General features: G+C 40.8%; 1 protein-coding gene across 1 annotated transcript in view; it reads right to left on the reverse strand.

The window, feature by feature from the left end:
- FBXL2 (F-box and leucine rich repeat protein 2) overlaps positions 1–20,238 on the reverse strand; it is a 31,505-nt gene extending 11,267 nt beyond the window's left edge. Inside the window, exons 1-10 of the mRNA XM_063123777.1 lie at positions 20,032–20,238; positions 17,573–17,634; positions 14,275–14,329; positions 12,357–12,431; positions 7,251–7,345; positions 5,401–5,469; positions 5,215–5,310; positions 4,603–4,729; positions 4,380–4,454; positions 86–216 (exon numbers count right to left, since the gene is read on the reverse strand). Of these exons, the coding sequence (XP_062979847.1) occupies positions 86–216; positions 4,380–4,454; positions 4,603–4,729; positions 5,215–5,310; positions 5,401–5,469; positions 7,251–7,345; positions 12,357–12,431; positions 14,275–14,329; positions 17,573–17,634; positions 20,032–20,238 (992 nt within the window). The remainder of the gene's footprint in view (positions 1–85; positions 217–4,379; positions 4,455–4,602; positions 4,730–5,214; positions 5,311–5,400; positions 5,470–7,250; positions 7,346–12,356; positions 12,432–14,274; positions 14,330–17,572; positions 17,635–20,031) is intronic.
- Positions 20,239–21,481: the final 1,243 nt, after the last annotated feature.

The raw sequence follows: 21,481 nt of genomic DNA on the forward strand, positions 1-21,481 counted from the left end.
ACCCACTATTCCCATGACTCTTCAGGATATTCAAACCAGAGGGAAAAGCCACGACTCATTAACATAAGATCTGAGCAATACTCACTTCAGTCTTGGACAGTTCAAACCAAGAGCTATGAGAGAAGCATCTGTAAGGTTTGTACAACCAGAAACACAAAGGGATTGGAGCCGGTGACATCCTTTACAGATACCCGCTATGCCATCATCTGATATTTGCTGCAACACACAATGGTGGAAAGTTTGGTCCACTAACGTTACATGATCCGCCTTAAGAATTTTCAAGCTCGTGTAATTGAATGTTATACTGATCATGTTATACTATTTAGACCTTATTTGGACAGAACAGCAGCATTCAGCAGCAATTTGTGAGTTAATTAACCCAAAAATTGCGGGGGCACAAACCATGGGTTAACTTGAGATTGCTTAACCTGCAAACAGCCCCAAATGCCACGATAACAACCTACAAATGCACCATTCAAAGTCGTTGCTGGAAACCAGAAGTGGCTTATGCACACTGCTGCCGAACACCACCATTATATCCGAACAGCCCCTCAGTCATCTGGAAAGGAGTTCCCACAAATACAGCACTCAGTCTTGTACAATATTTCCTAACATGATTTGGTTTTTCAAAGCTGGTTTTCCCTTTATCCTTGATCATTTGACTGATTGCATAAATTTAGGAGAGCCATGTGTAAACACACACGTCCACATTTTGCTAAAGAAAACAAGTAATCTAACAGCCAGAAAGAAAAAGGGGAGGAGCCTGCACCCAAGCAGAACATACACGGTCTACATGATTCTAAGAAAGTAAGCTAAAGGCTGGAAAACATGATGGGATCTCAGAGACAAAGACAAGGGAGGCTGTATTCAAAGATGCAGAACAGAGAAAAACCAATCACTCAGAGCTCACTCATTTGACCCCTGTTCTTGCCAACAATTATGCCAAATCAGTCTTTATTGAAGCCATGTGACAAAGAAGTTGATTGCTTTGCCACTTGTCCAGCTCATCTTTAAACACACTGGAAGATGAGAGACTTTTCATGCATGTCACTGCAAACTGAACTGTGAGCTCAAAAACTGGTGGCAAAACAGAAATTACTGCTTCAATAGCTGTCCAACTTCAGTAATGAATGGCTCTCTATTTTGTAAACTTCAAAATCGAGATTTTGTAACCGACATTCCACCTTAACAGTCAGGAGGGGTTGTGTGCCCTTTCTTTTTCTGCTTTGGTTCGATTTGCTTTATTTAATGAGAAAAGGTAGCAGGCTACCTGTAATTAAGAGGCAAACTACACAGTGCACGCAAAAGGAACCCCCGCAGCCTATTTTTAAATGGAAAGGAGCTACAGGAGGGCACAATTTTGAGCACAGGAGCAGCAAAGAGGGCGTATTTCACTGTCTTTCTGCCAACTGTTTCTCCAGTCCAAAATCTCTCCACATACACATTGCTCCTAGCCTCACTCCACCTGGAATCCCAGTTGCATATTCAAGATGGGAAGGGCCATCCCTTCAGGTCTGCTGAGAGACCAGATCCATCAGGCTCCTCCTTTCCTTAACCAAGCTGCAGTCATTCATTCAGGCTAAAGCAGAGGACAGATGGAAGCAGAGCCCACTCTATCAACTCTGCTAAGAGACCTGCTCCATTTGGCTTCTACTCTCCCTCAACTGTTTCATTCAAGCTGGTCATTATAAGAACTTTGTAACTTTAAGAACTGGTGCTTAAGCTAGCTTATTTGCCTCTTCCCTCCTTTTCCCTCCTTATCCTTTTTTCCTTGCCAAGAAGCATATAAGATCAAGCAGCAAAATGACCAGTGGAAAAAGGGTCATGTGATATTTTATTGTTTAATTTTTTTATAGGTTGCCTTGTAAGATGTTGTCAAGATAGGGCCCAGGCTCCCTCGTTTGGTTTCAGATTCTGAGTCAGACTTGGAGGCAGAACTAGAAGAAGCTCAGTAAGACAAAGAGCGGGTGAGGAAATTGGCCAAGACTCTCTCGGAGTAAGGAAGGAATCTTCCCAGAAGCTTATTGAACAGGAGGCCCAGGTTAGAGACCGTCTTCCCCCTCCCCCCTTCATGGGAACTTGGCCTTTGTTGGAGGGGGCACTGGAATTGACACATCCCAGAGTCCACCATAGGGTTAAGTGGGCAGAGTTGGGAGGTGGAAACCAGACTGGCTGCATTTCAGAAGTTGGGTCAAGAGGACCCTCCCCTCAAATGAGGAGTCCAGTAAAAGCCTGCCAAGCACAGCGGGAAACCATCCATTTAGTTGATAGGCAACTGCCTTGCTTTGTTTGGCTAATGAGGCTTAGAGGACAGCTCCTCACCTTCACAGGGGTGAAGACATGTTTTACACTTAATAAAGACTTTGTGGATTGCACAGCGAGTGTATGTTACCTCACATTGCAATGTGAGGGCTTGGAATCCTGACAGATGTTATCCCAAAAGGTGGTATATAAATGTATAAAATAAATTAAATATCTTTGCCCTGGGACTGATTACCCCCTCTTTGATACTTTACATTAAAATCAGGAACTTTGAAGATTTCGTTTATTTTATTCATAAACTGGCACAGTTTAAATGTGGACAACTGGGACAAACTCCAAATTTGTTGCATGCTTACTTTTTCAAAATTCTGAATGCATTGCTAAGGCTTCTGTAAACACTGAAATGTTGCTATTCATTAGAGGTGTTTAGATTTAGAAATACTAAGCTTGTGTAATTGTTATCAGTATTACCAAAAAATGGTGAAGCCTAACAATTTAAACTCTCTCAGAGTAAAAGTAATGTTTGCTTATATCTTTCATTCAATCCTAGGTCAGCGCTTTTTCCATCTAACAGTCCCATACTGTCCTGTCCATCAAGGTACTCATTAAGGATAATGTTAAAAAAAGAGTGTAGAATGAGTTGCTTGAGCAATATATTTCGGAAATACATATTCTACAACATTTTACAGTGAAAATGTAACAATTGTCATGGGACACATTAACAGAAAATGCAATTCATCTCAACATTTGTTTACTACAAAAACAAAGAAGCACGGAAATGTTTCAATCCAACAGTCGTCTATCCTGCAGAAGGTCCCAGGTTCGATTCCTGGCATCTCCAGGTAGGGCTGGAAAAACTCCTGCCTGAAACCCTAGAGAGCCGCTGCCAGTCCGTGTTGACAAGACAATATTGGGCTAGATGGACCAATGGTCTGACTCAGTATAAGGCAACTTTTTATGCTCCTATGAGGTTCATTACCAGTTTTTTTAAAAAAGTGAAATGATGTGTTGGATTCCAAGAACCATGAGCAGAAGAAAGCTCACAGAGCACATTTCCTACCTCCTCCCCAATGCAGCCTACTAAGCCACCGAAAAGGCTGCTCTTAAGGGCTGGGGGACATGCTGGAATGATTTGAGGGGCTGTGACGAGAAGAAGGAAGTTGCCCAAAATCTGGCAGAGGTACCTTGTGCAAGTGGCACAAAATTATTATCTTTGAACACTCATGGATTGGATCCAAACAGCTGCTTGTACGAGAGGAAGAAACTTTCATTTGGGGCAAGGCATTGTTAAACATTATTATAATTGTTTTTATTAAACATTCTTATTGTGAAACATTGTTTTGTAATTGTTTTTATTAATGTATTGGTATTTTACTTGTAAGCTGCCTTGGTAGGATTTTATCCTGACAAATGGGATATAAATGAGTCCCAGCGTGGTGTAGTGGTTAGAATATTGGACTGGGAATCGTGAGATGTGGGTTCTAGTCCCAACTCGGCCATGGAAGCTCACTGGGTGACTTTGGGCAGTCGCAGACTCTCAGCCCAACCTACTGCACAGGGTTGTTGTTGCGAGTTCCTTAAGGACGAAAAATGATGGGCTATAATTGTAATAAATAAAATAATTGTAATAAATGAATACATTGAATCTCCCCTACAGGTCTCCTGTCACATCCCAACTTTTTCTAACAGTCCTCCAATCCACAAGAGCAGCTACAGTGGGAAAACCCCATTCTACAAGCTGAACCCTGTTTGAAGTTCTGATTATGCTATTCAATGAAAATTAACAGTATAATCCTATGCGTGTTTAATCAGGAAGAAGTCCCACTGCACTCAATAGACTTACTCCAAGGTAAGTGTGCTTAGAAATGCAGTCTAAATGTGCAAAACAAATTCCACTAAAGATGCAGTTGGTTTTAAGCCTTTCTGCAGCACACTCCATGTGGCACTTCTGAACTATTATTATTATTATTTATTTATATAGCACCATCAATGTACATTGTATTTTCAGCACTGTTTTTCCACTTCAATGTTTCGGTGCATAGTCAATTGTATCATTTCCTGAATCAGCAGTACTTAGGATTTAAAGCTGAAAGGTGTTATTAAAGAGAAGTACTTACCATACATGACTGCAGGTTTAAAATAACAAGCTCATGGCAGTGAGTCTCAATATGGTGAAGTGCGTCATCTACTAGCTGTATCAATGAACAGAAAACAAATTACCAGAAGCAGACATGGGCACTGCAGTAACTAAATTATATTTTCTAATTTCAACAAAGTTTTCCAAATATCCCATATAAACTAACCCTTACAATTCAACTTGGTACCTCAGCAGGTTTGTACCTGTGTACATCCTCTGAGAAATAGTGCCTTTAGTCCATTACACCCTTTCACCAGTGCTTCAATACCATCTTTTGTAATTTGATCACACCAGGAAAGATTCAAGAATTCCAGATTTTGGCATCCCTCACTGTATCAATTAAGAAAACAAAACATGTTGAATAGTTATTACAGTGGCAAATCCAGAATAAAATCATCTTAATAAGCGTGGGTTGACTGCAGTGCAGCACTAGCAGAAATTCACTAGCGTCACCGGACGTTTCCTCCTCTCTCCTCCATCCTGTAGTCCTCTGCACTGCACTAAAATCTGCTCCAGACAGTTTCCCAGCCCTCCAGGGCAGATTTTGAGAGTTACAGGAGGCTGTATGTGGGAGGGGAAATTGTTCCCCTCATGGTTCCACTGACAGAACTGCTTCTGTCAGTGGAATAACAGTGTGGGATCCAACCATTATAAGTAACTACTATCCCATACCAAAAAAAAGCTTGAGAAAAAGACCACATGCTTCCATAATGATTTAAACACCAGCAATACTAGGAATAGCCAGGACCAATCAATATCAAGATATGAACTCAATCATTTCTGCTTATGTTGAAAAAACAAACAAATTATTTTACCTTAGACTCCTCAAAGAGATGTTTGTGATGGAAATACAAGATGTCAGATCCAGATGTTTTAGCCTAGGGCAGAATTTGCTAAGGCTGTAACAAGTGCTGTGAAGAAAGAGAGAGACATACTAAAAATGTATTTGGTTCAATTTTTTTTTAAAAAAAGAGTTGTTACATCAAATACCGTCCACTTACCTATCAGTGATTTTTGTGCATCCATTAAGGTTCAAATGTTCAATATTTCTACAGTTCTGTGCAAATGTTCTGCAAAAGGCAATAAAATCAAATAGCCCAATTAAGCAAAACAAGTTTTTATTTAGCAATTTGCACACCCCAGGCATTTCTATTTAGCATTTCACAAATCATCATCACACACTTGGCTGCCCCTGAAAAATAACTCAGGTTCTGTTACGGCCTTTAAACTCTTAAAATCTATTTTCTGATCTGCAACTTATTAATTTCATGTCTGTTCCTTTAATTACTATGAAATCTTATGAAGGAGACGTCTGTGTGCTTCTGTTCTCCCAAAATTCCCCAAGCAATCAAAGTAAGTTAATTATGATAAGAAGTTCCAACATGCATCCAATGATTTTCAGGCTGAAGCTATGAGGAGTGGAAAAAAATGGTCTTAAACATACCTAACGCTGCATAGCATCAGGTTTTAAGGGTCCGATCCACAACCCTGTGGTCCAACAGCTCCAGAAGGTGCTGTGTTGATGGTTCCTGGTATCACATGGACCTGAGACAATGGCATTCAGAAATAGCACAGCTCTACCACTTTGCTTGTGACAAAATTGTATTTTGTCTTATTGTTTGTATGTGTATATTTAAGTGTGTGGTTTAAGGTTTGGATTTGCTGTGGAAATTTTCTTTTCAGGAAATGGTAAGAAGTGAGAGGGGGGAGTTAGAATGGTGAGCAGTGTGAATGGTGTTGTCTGATTGATTGGTTGATTCAAAATGGAGAGAGAAAGAGAGAGAGTAAGGGGAAGTGAGAGACAGTTTGGCAGTTATTTTGAGAGTGAGAGGGGGTTAGGGAGTTAGTGAGAGTAGGATTGAGTTAGGTTTAGTAGAGGCTTGCATCAGGATAGGATTAGGAAAGTGGGGGGTTATAGGATTTGGAGGTGGTTGATATTCCCTGGGAGGTGGAAGGAGGTAGATTTATATGTGCAACTTAGAACAAACTGAAAGTGTCTTTTAAAACCTTTTACTTATGAATAAACTTCATTCTTATTTTGTTATTTCAACCACGTCTGTTTAGTCATATGTGTTGCTTCCGTTGGACAACACACATGCACCCTTACACACAAATAATTATTTTTCAAAAAGGTTTATTGTTCCCTCATTCTTTTTAAAAGATAAAGAATAGGGTGGTGGTAGCAAAGGAGAAGTTTAAGTAGATGTCACAGAGGCTGGTGATGCCACAGTACTTTTTCCAGTGATGTTGCTGTAGCAAAAAGAACTGGTTTCAATAGCCTCCACTCAGGATCTGAAAACCTGTGGTATCTTATTCTACAACTATGGACTGGAGACTAGTCCATCCTGTCGTCGCAACAAACTCCTGACCAGGAACCATCAGTAGTAGTCATATGGTTGCATCAGCCTTCCTCAACCTGGTGTCTTGCTGATATTTTGGACCAACTCCCATCAGCCCCAACCAACAAGGTCAATGGTCAGGAATGCTGGGAGTTGTAGTTCAAAACATCTGGGAGATAGCACGTTGGGGAAGGCCAGACTAGATAATTCTGGTCAGTAATGCAGACTCCCTTACCCCAGCTATTAACCCACACTGGGATCAGAGCAAAGCTGCACTGGCATTTTCATCAGCTCAGTTGCACTTATAGTCCAGAGCGGGTCAAATGCCAGGGGAAAACAGTGTGTTCTGCTCCCTCTGATACATGTTGCTACTTCTGCCCTTCTATCACGGTTACATTTCTATCATGCTAAGATTTTGAGAGAGGGAGAGAGAAAGTGATTTTCACATATGTAATATGTATCATCCAAACAAGAAAATGCACAACTATGCTAATATTTTAAATACTACTTACTTCAAAGAAGAGTCTCCAACGCCAAGACAGCCTCTCAGACTTAGTTGTCTCAGGAATCCACCACATCTTTTGGAAATATTTTCTAACACCCGGCCCTTAAACAGATGAAACAAATGTCAACTTTATACCTAACCAGATGAATTTCAAAAGGAAGTCCACGCCAGGGAGTAAAATGTCTAAAACAGACAAGAAAAACAAAAAACTCTTCTTTCCTTTTCTTTTTGAAGACTGTTCAAATACTTTTTAAATTAATGGCCAGATTCCCATCAAGGATGCTGGAAAGAGCCATGTGGAACTTCAGCAAAATAATCACTTTTAACAAGCAGTCACTTGTAGAAATATATAAAACTTGTGGGTGATTGCTACCTCCCCAAATGGTGATAGGCTCCAATAGTAGAAATGCTTTCCTAAACTAAAGGTAACCCAGTGACAAAGAAAGTACTTGCTAAATCAGGGGCAGTATAAGCCACAACCTCTCCTTCACGCCAATACTGATGTACTCTATTCTGGGTTTCTATACTCCTAGAGTTTAGTTGCAGGATGTTAATTCCTATTGCAATGTTACTGCATCATAGCAAACTGCCTACAATTTGTATACTATGTGCTGGATTTAGTCCATTACGTTACAAAGTGCTTTCCGGTACAACCCCACCCACCCCCGATGACTTTTGAGGTCTAGCATTTTTTATGTGACATTGGATCCAGGATCTGCCTTCTGTTAACAGGAGGGGCCAGTACACATGATCACAGCAAGGAAAATTAGCCAGAGTGGCTGACAGTGCTATTTTGTCCATTTCTGAACTTCAGTGCGAGGATGCATATAATAATGATAAAATACATTGAATTTAAATATGTCCTAGTGAAGTGCTAAGGTAAACTGGTTATTTGTGTTCCAGCTTTCCCAAGCACCAGAGTTTGTTCCTATTGCCTAGAAGATTGCAAAGTTGGGACCAAGCAGCTGTCCAATTATTTTGATAGAAAATCATGTTTTCTCTCTCTCTCTCAAACCAATGTCACATGCCCAATTAGTTATGATTTACAGTCATTCCTGGGGCTGGATTGAGTTATGGGCAGTTTGCACGAACGTCCCATTCCTTAGTTTTCCCTGGTGCTTTGCATGCATGAACATATCAGGGGAAAAGGAGAAAGAGAATTCTATTGAACCTTATAGATCTGATGAAGGTAAGGTGGATTCCATCGGAGCAGTCATTGGGCCAATTCGCACAACTCAACAGCCCATTGTGGCTTAATTTACCCTCAAGGAGCTGCAGTGTGTGCCAGCTGCGGTTATGAATATGTACCTTATCATGTCATGTGTACCCTGCAGGCAGGGTTATTTGAAGTTTAATCCTAAAATAAACTATAGGTTATGCAAGGTTTGTTTAACCCTCAAATAAACCCTGCCAGCTCCATTCGCACAACACAACAACCCACAGCAACACCCTGTTGGGATTGCACATTCAGAATAGCAGCCGGCACGCACTACAATTCCTTGAGAGTACCTGAACTCACAATCGGTTGTCATACTATGTGAACTAGGTGCAACATGCCCCAACTGAACCTCTGAAATAAGATCTGTAATTAGACTGTCCCATGTTCAGCAATACACTTTCTACTTCTGGGCATAGCTTTTGAATATTTGCCTCCCCTTTGTTTGTTACACTTTTACTGAAATATTCTCATTAAAACAAAAATAAGAAACCAAAAAACACCATTTCCAGTGGCACACTGTAAGAAATACAGAAAAGAAATAGAAAACAAACTACTTTGTAAAGCAGATTTTTGTCCTTTTGGTGCTACCACTCTTTTTCTTACTCAAATACATTCACATATCTCCAACCCCCTTAATTTTGCATTCCTATAATTGTTGTGTGTGCTAACACTGCACTGAGTACAAAAGTTTCCTCCCGACTAGGAGAGGCTGTGTGTGGAGTTTGGTCCCCATCCTGCAAACCCCTTTTTGGAGCAAGTGGGATTTTCCCTCCTTGGTGAGTTATTGCACATGGGTTTGATGGTGGATTGAGTGCCTCCTGACTGGGGAGTTTTGCCCCAATCCTAAAATTTCCAGCACTTCAGAGGTGAAACAGTCCCATTGCTTGGGCAGGAAGATTGCAGCAGGACAGGGTGTGTGTGTGTGGGGGGGGGTGTGAGTCAAATTACACACAGTAGCTTAATAAGCTACATACAGTAGCTTATTTGTCTAGTCATATGGAGGATAACAGTAGCTTATTTTCAAAATAAGCTACTGCAAGTAGCTTATTAGCCCATCATGGCTTAAAGTGATGCCTGAACACAGCCTATATGTTACTGGGCACATATTAATATGTTAATAGTCTCATCCATCATAAAAAAATGTTAAGCATTAAAATTTCATGTAATGAGAAATCTTACCCTTACCAGCAAGCTGAAGTCTTAGTGTGAAGTGTCACCAAAAGACACGCTTGGAAGTCACACTGAGCAAAAGATAGTGGATACAGGGAATATGCACTTTGTGTACCTTAAAAATAATCCAAACAGATGATTTTGGGTATTGTATGAGTGCGATGGAATTTCCCCCCAAAATGCTTGAGGTATGGTTTCTGTGTATTTAGTGGAATATTAAATGGGCATGTTCCCTGCATGCCTACACACTACACCCATGCAAGGGAAGATACCCAAAACTGTACAGAATCCTGTTTCTGCATCTTCCCATGGGCAGGGGTATATAGACTGCTTACCGGGGAAGTCTATGCATGTTTCCCATAACCTCATCTATCCATAATTTCAAAATATTTCTACAGTTTGACCTCTGCCTAGAGCCAGAGCCAGTTTCAATACCTGGTATCCTTGGGCAGTTGCCAAAGCTACATTCCTGTGGCACAGGACATGGCTGATACCTATGCTCAGCGGTGAAGGCCCTTCTCCAGGTGCCTCTTCTGAGGGAATGGAAGATGGCAACAAGAGAGAGGCGGCAGTGGGTGCCCCGCCCCTCAAGTTATGAAATGATCTCCCTGACAAGGCCCACCTGACCCCAACGTTGTTATCTTCTCAGCACCAGGTTAAAAGTGACCTCTTCTTTCAGGCATTTGGCATCATAAAATAAGTTTTAAATTAGGTATTGAATCATCATTGGCTGATGGTTTAACAATTTTTTTTAGATATATGTTGTCTGTGTGTATTATTATCTATTTATATGGTTTCATGTAAATGCCTTTCTTTTTGGACTTTGTATAATGTTAATGGTTTTTAATTTTTGTGAACTGCCCAGAGAGCTTCAGCTATGGGGCTGTATAGAAATGCAATAAATGAAATGAAATGAAACCTGCCCTGGGCCCTTCTTGAAAGGTTGGATCTGTGAACTGCGCACCATTTTAATTTTCCAGAATGCCTTGGATCAAAGCTACATCATGGGATCGGTGAGAAATTCAACTGGTGAGTGGCTCTCAGATGCAGATCACAGTGTTGTTGATGCCCACTGATGCTGCCAACACCACCTGCTAAGCCCACTGCATGGCGGCGGGGGCACCGCCAGAAGGCATTTTGCCAAGGGCCCTCTCCAACATGAAGCTCACCCTGTTTGAAACTCATATAACTTGACCAAAGCAGAGAGGAAAGGCCAAAACCATCCATGTCCCATAATGGCCCATTGCACTGCTTGTCCATGTGTATGCAGCCTGTGAGGGGCAGGGAAAAAACTCTGGGAATCCCTCTGCATGCAGGCAGGGAAGGATCATGTCCTATGTCCCTATAATTCTTGTGATATGGTTTAGAACTTGACACAAATAGAGTAATAATCCAGTGTGTCTCATTTGTCTCATAACAGAATCCCTTAGAAGTACTGAAAAACTTTTGTTAATGGGTCTATTAAATTGAAAATTAATGGTTATATGGCATTAAATAGATGGTCTGAATAGTTAGCTAATGTACATAAAACATCAAGGCAAAATGATTGATGTACCACATGCAGTACTCAGTCAGCTAAAGTTAGATTTATTCTTTCTTAAGTACTTGACTGCTGCAAAGAGGAGAAAGCAGCACTGCAGAAATAGTGGTGGTGGCAGCCTTAAGTCATGGTGGCACAAAAGTGAGCAGAGTAAAAGTATGTTTATATAAAGTCTCATTTATTTCTGTTTACAAAATACAAAACCAAACCTGTGTTTTATGAACAAATAAATAGAATGCCTTAAAACTACGAAGAGGCAGAGAATGCAGGCTCGGGAGATTATTTTCGACACCCTAGCCTCTGTGGTTCTTGTAAGATTTCTGGGGTGCAGATGATTTTAATCTATGAGCTGGTTCCTACTGAGAACAAACAAGCATGCTGGTGCACACTATCCAATTGCCTATATTTGGCTCATCCTCCTAGCAGGATTCCTGGCTTGTTGCTCTTTTAACAAGCTTGAATCTGAGTGAAGAACAAACCAGCTTGTTTCAGATTCTGACTTGTTTGAAGAAACTTAATGTTAAACAAACCATGGATAGAACTTTCCTGGTTTGTTTAGCCACTACCATTGGCAGGAGAACCCAAGCAGAGGCTTATCCGGCAGCATGCATTAGTACATTTGTTCATTCCTGATAAGCCAGAATTCTGGCTTGTTATGTGACAACCAATCCAACTAGTGTGCAATCTGATTTTGGTAAAGAAGTAAAAACTTGGCTCAATGGTTTGTAAGCATGACAATAACCCTAACCTATCTCCCAATAGATAGTGTTGAGGAGGCTGATGGGAAATTGCTTTTTGATTTCAAATAGATATTAATAGTGAGTTTGGAAATGAAAAGTATGTCCTAGCTGTAGATGTAACTCTCTATCGACAACTTTTTGAGAAAGCTGCCGGACCATGGTGTACATTCTGCACTCAGAATAATCATTCTTCATGATAATCATTTCCATAGTTCATGTAACTTGTGATGAACTGAATGAATTCGATGATGTACTGGGTAAGAGGACAGATGAGGTTTCAAATAGTTGCCTGCTACTCTTGAAATCTATTAAGTAGTTTCAAATCCAAGCTCAACAAATGTTAGATACGGACCTAGATTTATATTATATCTGTCTTTCAAAAATTTAGTTTCACATTGTATGAATATTATTTTAATAATATTGAAGAACTATAGTATTACTAACCTCTACATCTGTCTGAAAGTTAAAAAGGTCTATTCTTTGCCAGTTACTTCCATCCAGGGCCAAGACATTCCATGACTAAAATACACAAAAACATAAACAATATATGCATTATAATACTTTTACAATTATTGTAGTCTTTTGAATGCCTTCCTCTCAAAATATATAATAAAGGCATAAATAGAGGACTGAGTAAAGGTTGGGCCTGAGCATTAAAGGTCATGGTGGCAGCGAAACCAGGTGTGTGAGAGACAAGCTGGTTCCTGCTTAGGGGTGAGAAAGGCATTAGAGAGAGGGAATTCTCTCTGAAGAAAGTCAAGAATGCCACATCTTTTCTCAAACATGCTACCTTAAGAAGCCTTGGATTGTTTGGGGCAGTTAACAAGCGACCCTGATGAAAACATCCTGGGTTCAGACAACATGCTAACTAACAGTTCAACAAACAAACAGTTCAACAACAACCCATACTCAACCACTGAGTATGGGTTAGCGTGTTGTGTGAACCAGCCACTTAGTTCAATAGGGCTTACTCCCAGGTAGGTGGGTATAGGATTGCAGCCTGATTTAATACTTGAAGTGCTGCATAATTGCTAAGCATTATTATTGTTCCCCCTACTCCCACATCACTACATCTATATAAGTCAGAAGCACTAAACTGAAATATTAGGAATATGGTTTGCAAACATTTGACCATTAAATATAAAGGCCTTGTTCAGATGCAACAACACCAATTATGGTTCACATAGTTAGAAACATGTGAATGAGCTTTGGGTACATGAGCTCCCCTCTCCTTTTCTCCTACAGTACATCCACAAAGAGACTGAAAGCTTTTGCTTTCATTGTTATCTAATTGTCAGTGTTGTGTCCAGGGTGATCATATGAAAAGAAGGACAGGGCTCCTGGATCCTTAACAGTTGTGTAGAAAAGGGAATTTCAGCAGGTGTCATTTGTATGCATGCAGCACCTAGTGAAATTCCCTCTTCATCATAACAGTTAAAGCTACAGGAGCCCTGCCTTCATTTGTATCTGGTCACTCTAGTATAGCTAGTGTAGCTTTAACTGATGTGATGAAGAGGGACTATCACCAGGGGCTGCAGGCATAAAAATGACACCTTTTGAAATTCCCTTCTCTACACAACTGTTCAAGATACAGCAGCCCTGTCCTCCTATGGTCACCCTAGTTATGTCTGAACTCAGACACACTGTTTATAGCCTTAATTAAGGCTTATAGAGGGGTGGGGGAACCTTATCACCCCTGAGGGCTCCTTGTGGTGTTAGCTAGGTGACTGGGGGGCTGTGCACACACACTCTCCCTCTCCCTTCATGCCCTCATTCCTAGTGACAGTGGCATAGGGGGAATGTGGGGAGGAGTGGTGGCAGCACTGGGCACCCGCAGTAAACTGCAATGCTGGCCTCTGAAGGCTGCATGCAGTCCGACAACCTACCAGCCCACCCCTGGTTTAAGGAAACAAGCCAATTTCATGCCACAGTTTATGAAGTTGGTTTGTTTCCCTAATCATAATTAAGAAAAAAGAGAGTTTAGGGTTTGGGTGTAATGCTAAACTGTAGTGAATTGAAAACAAAAGTGAAAACTCATGGATGTAAGAGAGGGGAATGCATAAGCCCAAGGATCATGTTCATAGTTAGCATTCATCTGAATCAGGCCACGGAACTGTAAGTATGAAATGCTTATGAGCACATATATAACAAAAAGATGTGAAAAGTAAACACCATGTGTTTGAAAATGTGACCTCTTTAGTAACAATGAGCTTCTGACCTGTCTTCAAGAAAAAATCCCTGTAATTACCATCAGTGTTAGGGGCTGAGACTATGAAATTTAATCCAAAAACATTAAACACAATTATATTGACTTCTTTGTTATTCATAGAATAAATATTACAAACAAAACACTTAGAAGTACCTTTGAAACTTGTGCGCATCGACACAAAGTAATTATGTCCAAGAAGGAAAATATTCTATGAGTAAAGAGAAAAAAGTAAAGCTATCATTTTCAATAATCCAGTCTAACATAGTAAACATATTAACTCAAGATAAGAACATATGAATTGTTATATATGCTGGGTCAGATTAGGGCTCAAAGCTAAATTCATCTTTGCATATATTGCTACACAGTGGAGTATATTACAGAAAGATACATAGAAGATATACATTGGATTGTATGGAATAAATCTATGAGGGTGTTCCTAGCCAAAATCCTCTTTCAGTCCTTCCCATTCCTATGCATTTAAGGATAAGAAAACCTTTGAGCAAGTCAGGATCATTCTGCCCAGCTATATTGTTCTGTTTGGTTTAGAAGGCCACCAGTGGTCCTGCTGCAAAACTACAGATGTGTTTCCCGAGAGTAGCATTAGTGCTCAGCTCCATGACAGTTATGCTGTGGGACCCCACAAGGTTACACTCTGTCTCCTATGCTATCTAACATCTATAAGAAATTGCTGGAGGAGGGGGTTCCATCATCTAGGGATTTGAAGTACAGTATTACCAATATATGAATCAGAACTCCGCTTTTGAAAGCTGAGATTCTTGAGTGTCTGACGAATCAAAGGTTCATTCTAAATCTAGGGCTCAGTTCAGACAACACATTTCTCAATGGTGGTTTTAGAACTCCACAGTGGAGTTTTTATACCACTGTTGCGAAATGTGTTGTCTGGAGGGGAAACTCCATCCCATGGTTGTGGGTTGTTGTTTTTAGAAAACATTCTATGCTGAATATCCACGCTGTGCAGAGGGATTTCCTGCACAACCACTGTGTTGTGTGGAGGGTTCCGTGTTGTTTTCCGTTGAGTTGACTTTTCCCACTGCCTACAGACTTCTCTGGCAAGAGCAGCGAAAGGAGGGGGTGCTGCTCTAGGAGAGCTGCCGGGATTGTGGTTTTTTTTTCCAGCAATGGCTGACTGGGGTGGGCTGGGGGAGGAGGAACTGCCAAACGTAACGTTGCCTTATACTCAACTCCACAGGACCCCACAGTCACACAATGGTGGAGTAGGAACACGTTGTGTAGTTATACCTACTAAAAACCCAACATTTGAGTGGAGTTTTTCCACTGCATAGAGTAATGAGTTGCCTGAACTGAGCCTAAGATTCTAATTTTTCCTACTAAACACCCTTTAAATACACCATTAATCACTCAGAGCTGCCAATTTTATCTATCTATCTATCTATCTATCTATCTATCTGCCTTCCCCCATGGAGCTCAGGGTGGCGTACATAGTTCTTCCTCCACCTTTCAGCCTCACAACAACTGCATGGGATAGCTGAGGCTAAGAGATACTGATTGTCTCAAGGTCACTCACTGAGCTTCATGGCTGAATGGAAATTAGAACCCAGGTCTCTGCAGTCCTAGTCCAACACTCTTAAACACTACACTGGCTCTGCATAAAATTCTTTGCCAAAGAGTATTTTCCCATTATTATTATTATTATTATTTCATTTCTGTACTGCCCAATAGCCAAAGCTCTTCAGATGGTTCACAAAAATTACAAGTCACAACTACTGATAATAAAAATGTAATATAAAATCATTAAGATATAAAATTTAAAAACAATTTAAAACAGCTAAAAGACAATTACAGTAAGATACTGGACCTGATAAAAACAACTGACAAAAATACCCCACCATATGCCACCAAATGCCTGGGAGTAGAGGACAATCTTAATTTGGCACCTGAAAGCCCTTATCCAGTCTATTGTTGCAACCAGGCTTTGATCTAGCACATCCATATCCTGACCTGATGTAGATGAAAAGGAGAAATAGAGCTGCATGTCATCAGCATATTGATGCCAGCACCCTCCAAAACTCCAGGCAACCCCACTCAATGGTTTCACGTAGTTTTGAAATAACATTGGGGACATAACAGATGCCTGAGCACCCCAGAGAATCCATGGGGCAAATCAATATTCCCCAAGCACCACCTTCTGCATGTTGGCTATCCAAGTAGGAATGGAACCACTGCAACACAGTAACCCACCACTCCTAGGTCAAACAGTCACCCCAGAAGAATACCATGGTCAATGGTATCAAAAGGCAACACGATATCAAGGAGAATAAACAGGGTCACACTCCCTATCTCTCTCCAGATATAGGCCATCTTACAGGGCAACCAAGGCTGTTTCTCCATGCCAAACCTGGCCTGAACCATTATTAAAATGGATCCAGATAATTGGTCTCATCCAAGAGCAACTGGAACTGGTTGGCAAACACCTGCTCAAGGACCTTGCCCAGGGCACCGGCCTAAAGTTAAGATCCTACTATCCAGAGAGGATTTCTTCAGGAGTGGTCTCACTGCTGAAGGACTACTCCCTCTTGCAAAGAGACATTAATCACCCTCTGGCACAGCTGGCTACTATTCCTTCCCTTCCAGCTTCAAAAGGGACAAGGATCCATTATGAAATTTACTTTTTTGCTTTATAGTTTAGCAGGGACATGACTATGGTGTCTGTCATAATAAGCTTCTACTCATCAAACAGCACTGTTTGTGGGGATAATATCAACTTGGAGACGATTTAGATTCGCGTGGGTAAAACATGGACCTGCCACCACCCAATGCAGACCCCAGGATCCATAGCTGCATTTTTGTGTCACCCAGCAGACTGTGGGGGTGGGAGAGAATAGGGAGCAAAGATGGCCCCCAGACCTTCCAACATTAACCACCCCTGAGGTAGATCAAGAAAACGGTAAACATATTAAATCCCCTGCCTCTTGTGCCGTTAATTCTCTGATCAGAATTTCTCTCACTTCCCTGCAGCTGCTTTAAAGTTTAAGGGAGAGAGAAAAGTCAAAGCCAATCATGGATCTCCTGCATCAAGTCAAGTCAGTTTCAGCTCTGAATTGACAAGAGAAGTCAGTTCTCTGTTAGATCTTAGGTGAATTTGCTCATCAAGAATTCTCTCCCATTCCCATCTCACAGTATACATAAAATAGCCTATATGTATCCCGCAACTTTCTAAAGCTTGGGTTTTTCACAAAAATAGCTAAGTATAACAGATAATTCCTCATTACTATCAATGTGAAATCTATTGCTTTCCTGTTGTATTGATAATGCACTGAACAAGTTGTCCCTAAACTGCATATTGACACATTTTACAACAAATGCCATTAAAAATAGGCATATTTTAACTATTCTCTCAAACTTAAATCCAAGAAAATTTATTCTAGCAATACAATTGGTTTAAAACTATAAACATGCTGCCTAGAATTACCTTAAGAGAAGTTCTTTAGGTAACTTTTTGTTAATAAGGGCTTCATCATCATTTGAGAGCGCCTAAAAGAAAAGAAAAGAAAGAGACCATACACAATTTTGAATGACTAACTCCTTCACTTGTGCACCACCAGATGCATGCAACAATCCTCTAATCTGCATATAATAAGTGTCAAGTATCTGTCCATCATTCAAGTGCCTTTGCACTCATGAGCCTGATCACTGGAAAAGAGGAGCAATTTTACCTTCCATGAAGCAATTGGGTAGAATATTGCCAAGACGTTGTATTTTATCTCCTTAAGCTTCATCCCACGTACCTGTTTCCCTCGAATTATCCCCTACAGCGCTAAACTGGCGTTGTTGTTGTTGTTGCTGTTGTTGCTAAATCACACCCCCGGCGGCAGCGCTCCTAAGATCCTTTGCAAAGGGTTTAAGGGGGGAAATGTAAAAAAATCATAAAAAATCAACGGATGACCCAATCCGATTCAAATTTGGTATGCTTAAAGCTCTCGTTAATATCTATTACTGTGCCAATTTTGATGTCTTTATCTTTAAAGCTTACGCAGATGTAAGCATTTGTTTAATTTTCTTTAAACATATCAAATCCCAGCGGCCACTCGGAAAACAACAAATGTTTCGCTCGAAAACTACTAGCAAAATACCTTGATTCTTTCCCCTTTATAGCACAATCAAAGCAGATTATAAACTGGAAAACTTCAGAGTACTTCACAACAAAAGCAGATTATAAACTAGAAAACTTTGGAGTCCTTTGCACACAATTCGCAGTGATTGCACAGTATAACACTGATGTGATAAAGTTCCTTAAGTAAAAGATACAGTGGCTGTTGTTTTTTAGATGAACATTCAGGCAGGGGGCCTGGAATATCCCAAAGGATATTCCACAGGTCTCTCCTCCCCCAACCCATGACTGTAACTTCAAACTACACATCTTTATGCCTCTTTATTGCACCTGTAGTTCCAAAATGAAAAGCTATCCACCAGAAGTGTGTAATGCTTCTAAGTTCCAGAAAGGAACAGTTGCTGCTGGAAAGAAATGCATATGTTCCCTGTGGATAAACCTCATACAAATGCATGCAAAGCAGCCCAAGAAACCTTTAGGCTGTTTTTTTTAAAAAAAATGTACCTGAAACCTCAAAGAAGAAAAGCTGGAGGAGAGGGGGAGGAGTGATTTGAAGCAAGAAAAATGTTATGACCCCCTTTCAAAGCAGCTTTTCATAGAAGAAATGCTGTAGAGCTAGTGTTACATGTATTTGCATACAGCATGCTTCTATAGCAAAGTTTCACAAATGAACTCGCTCATAGAGTGAACAGTTATTCCTTGGCAAGTTGTAAAGGCTTATTAGCTACTGTTCATCAAGAAAAGTGCATAAAGAGCAGATCGTTATTCAGGTACTAGACATGACAGCAATGCCATATAAAAGAGAAGTGATGGCACCCCTCATATGCTTTTCTACCTCAAGCAACTTTTCCCATTCTTTTCTCCTCATGAAGCAGACTTTTTAATCATGACTAAGTAGTAGCTGTAAAAAAAAATCAATTTTAAGGGAAAAGGAGTCCCAGTTCTCCCTTTGCACCCATCCTGTATTTGAAAAGTTCCCCATGCTATTCCTTTATAAGGGTTTGACAGCAGGGTAATTCTACACATGACTCTATTTCTGTCACGTTTAGTTTGGCTCTCAGGTGTAGTGACCACAGTCAGTAAGGCCCCACCTCATATTTCATTCTAGAACAATGTTTTATTCTTGTACATTGTTCAGTAATACTTAGTCATAGATTTGAATAAGCAAAGATGTTCTGAGCTTGTTCACATGCTACAGCTACACAACATGAAGACCAATTGTGTCTTCCTGATTAATGTACCTGTACAACAGTTTATAAATGTATATCTCACTCTTCAGTGGGAAAGTTTTCCAGGATGGTTTACAAAAAGATGATAAAAACTAAACATAGACAACCAATAGTGAATGGGAGCACTAAAACAATTTTGTCAAGAGAGTAAAAGGCTGGGAAAATAAAAAATGTCTTTGGCTGATAACGACAGAAGACCACAAAGAAAGTGCCAATTGAGCCTCCTTGGGGAGAGTGTTCCAAAATGGGGTGCCAAGGCTTCTCTTTGGATAACTATGGTACCCAAGTGCTCCTTTAACTACCCAGGTACCAAGCCACATAGGTATAACAAAAGGTAAGTGGCAGTAATTTGAATTGTGCTCAGAACCAGACTGAGAGTCAGTGAAGCTATTAAAGCATTGGTGAGATACATTGGGGGCATTCAGACGACACTTTAGTCAACGAAGTGCGAATAGTTCAATCCACGGATGACTATTTGCATTCTGCACTTGGGCAACACGGAAGTAGTGCTCCATGGAGTAGAGTATTCACACTCCGTTGAGTAGTTGTCTCTCCCCTCCCCACTGAATGGCGACACTGGTTCCTGCTTACCTTCTCAGGACGCTGCCATTCCATAGGGTGGAGCGTAGGAGAGATGCAGCATGCATAGATGCGCCGCGGCCATTTCTGGAGCGACAGCAGAGGTGGCGCACTGATTCCAGGAGGTGGTATGTCTCCGCCGCCACAATGAGCCTGCTGGTTCTCGCTGTGGCAGCCGCAGAGGGACAGGTAAGAGGGGCGCCACAGGCACTGACACATCCTTCACCAGTGGATGGATCTTGTGCCCTGATATGCGAGGAGACCTTTCCGCAGCCTCTTGCTTCTGCACTGGGAACACGTGGAAGAACATGCGCCACACCCGCCGCCGAAGCAAGAGGCTGGGCACGAGATCCATCCCCCGGTGAAGGACGTGTCAGCGCCAAGCAATTCTTGAGGGTTATATTATTTATAAACCCTTTTGTTCACTATACCAGTGAACTAGCAGAGTTGCAGCGGTTCTTAACTATGAAAGTCAGCAAAGACCAAATTAACTTCAAGACAGAGTCTATTTTGTTTGGTACAAAAATAAAGTATTTTACTGATAGAATATAACACAGTTTATGGCAATACAAATTTACACCAACATACTCACACACTTGGTCATACAGGTTACAGCAGGGCTCACAGCAGTAGAGAGGGAATATTTTAATCTGGTTACAAAGCTCCAAAACTCTCTTTATATACACTTCCCTGAACAAATGATGAAACCACTAATTGGCAATGGCAAGACAATTAGACTTTTGCATCATCCCAATAATTCAATAAAGTCCACCTGCAAACTTGACCTTTAAGCTGATTGACTGATGCTGAGTCTTCAGTTTCTTCCAGGTTTTGCAGGCTTGTACAAAGATATGGAAATCACAAAAAACCAGTCCTAATTCAGGACTCCCAACACCCCTTCTTTTTGGGTTTTCCACTATTTCACCACGTTACAACATTTGTACAGTTAATCACATTTTTAGCGCTGCCTGAAACCTAACGTTTCACAAATCTCCCAATGTTTGATGGCTCCTAACGGTTTTGTAAAGACGTCTGCCAAATTATTCTGGGACTCACAGTAGGCTAACTTCAATGTTCCACTAGCTATGTGTTCTTTGACATTATGAAACTTGATAGCTATGTGTTTAGACTTTATCTTTAGGATTTCTGAATTCGCCAATGCAATTGCTGCTTGGGAATCACAGAACACAGTTACAGGCTTTGCAACATGGATTTTGAGGTCCTTTATTGCTGGATCAGTCAAGTAACTTTACCACTCACCAGCACCATACTTAGCCTTTTTGTAATTCGCCACACAACTCTTGCTTCTTGGAACTTCCATGATTTTGGCTTACTTCCAATCATCAACATTCCAACGTTGCTTTTCTATCATTTTCATAACCAACAAACATCATTTTGACTCCCCTGGGTCCTAGCTGTCTCCTTTGAGCTAAAGGAATATTCACAATTGCATAGGATCCCC

The sequence above is a fragment of the Elgaria multicarinata genome, chromosome 1 (assembly GCF_023053635.1).
Source record: "Elgaria multicarinata webbii isolate HBS135686 ecotype San Diego chromosome 1, rElgMul1.1.pri, whole genome shotgun sequence".
NCBI lineage: Eukaryota > Metazoa > Chordata > Lepidosauria > Squamata > Anguidae > Elgaria > Elgaria multicarinata.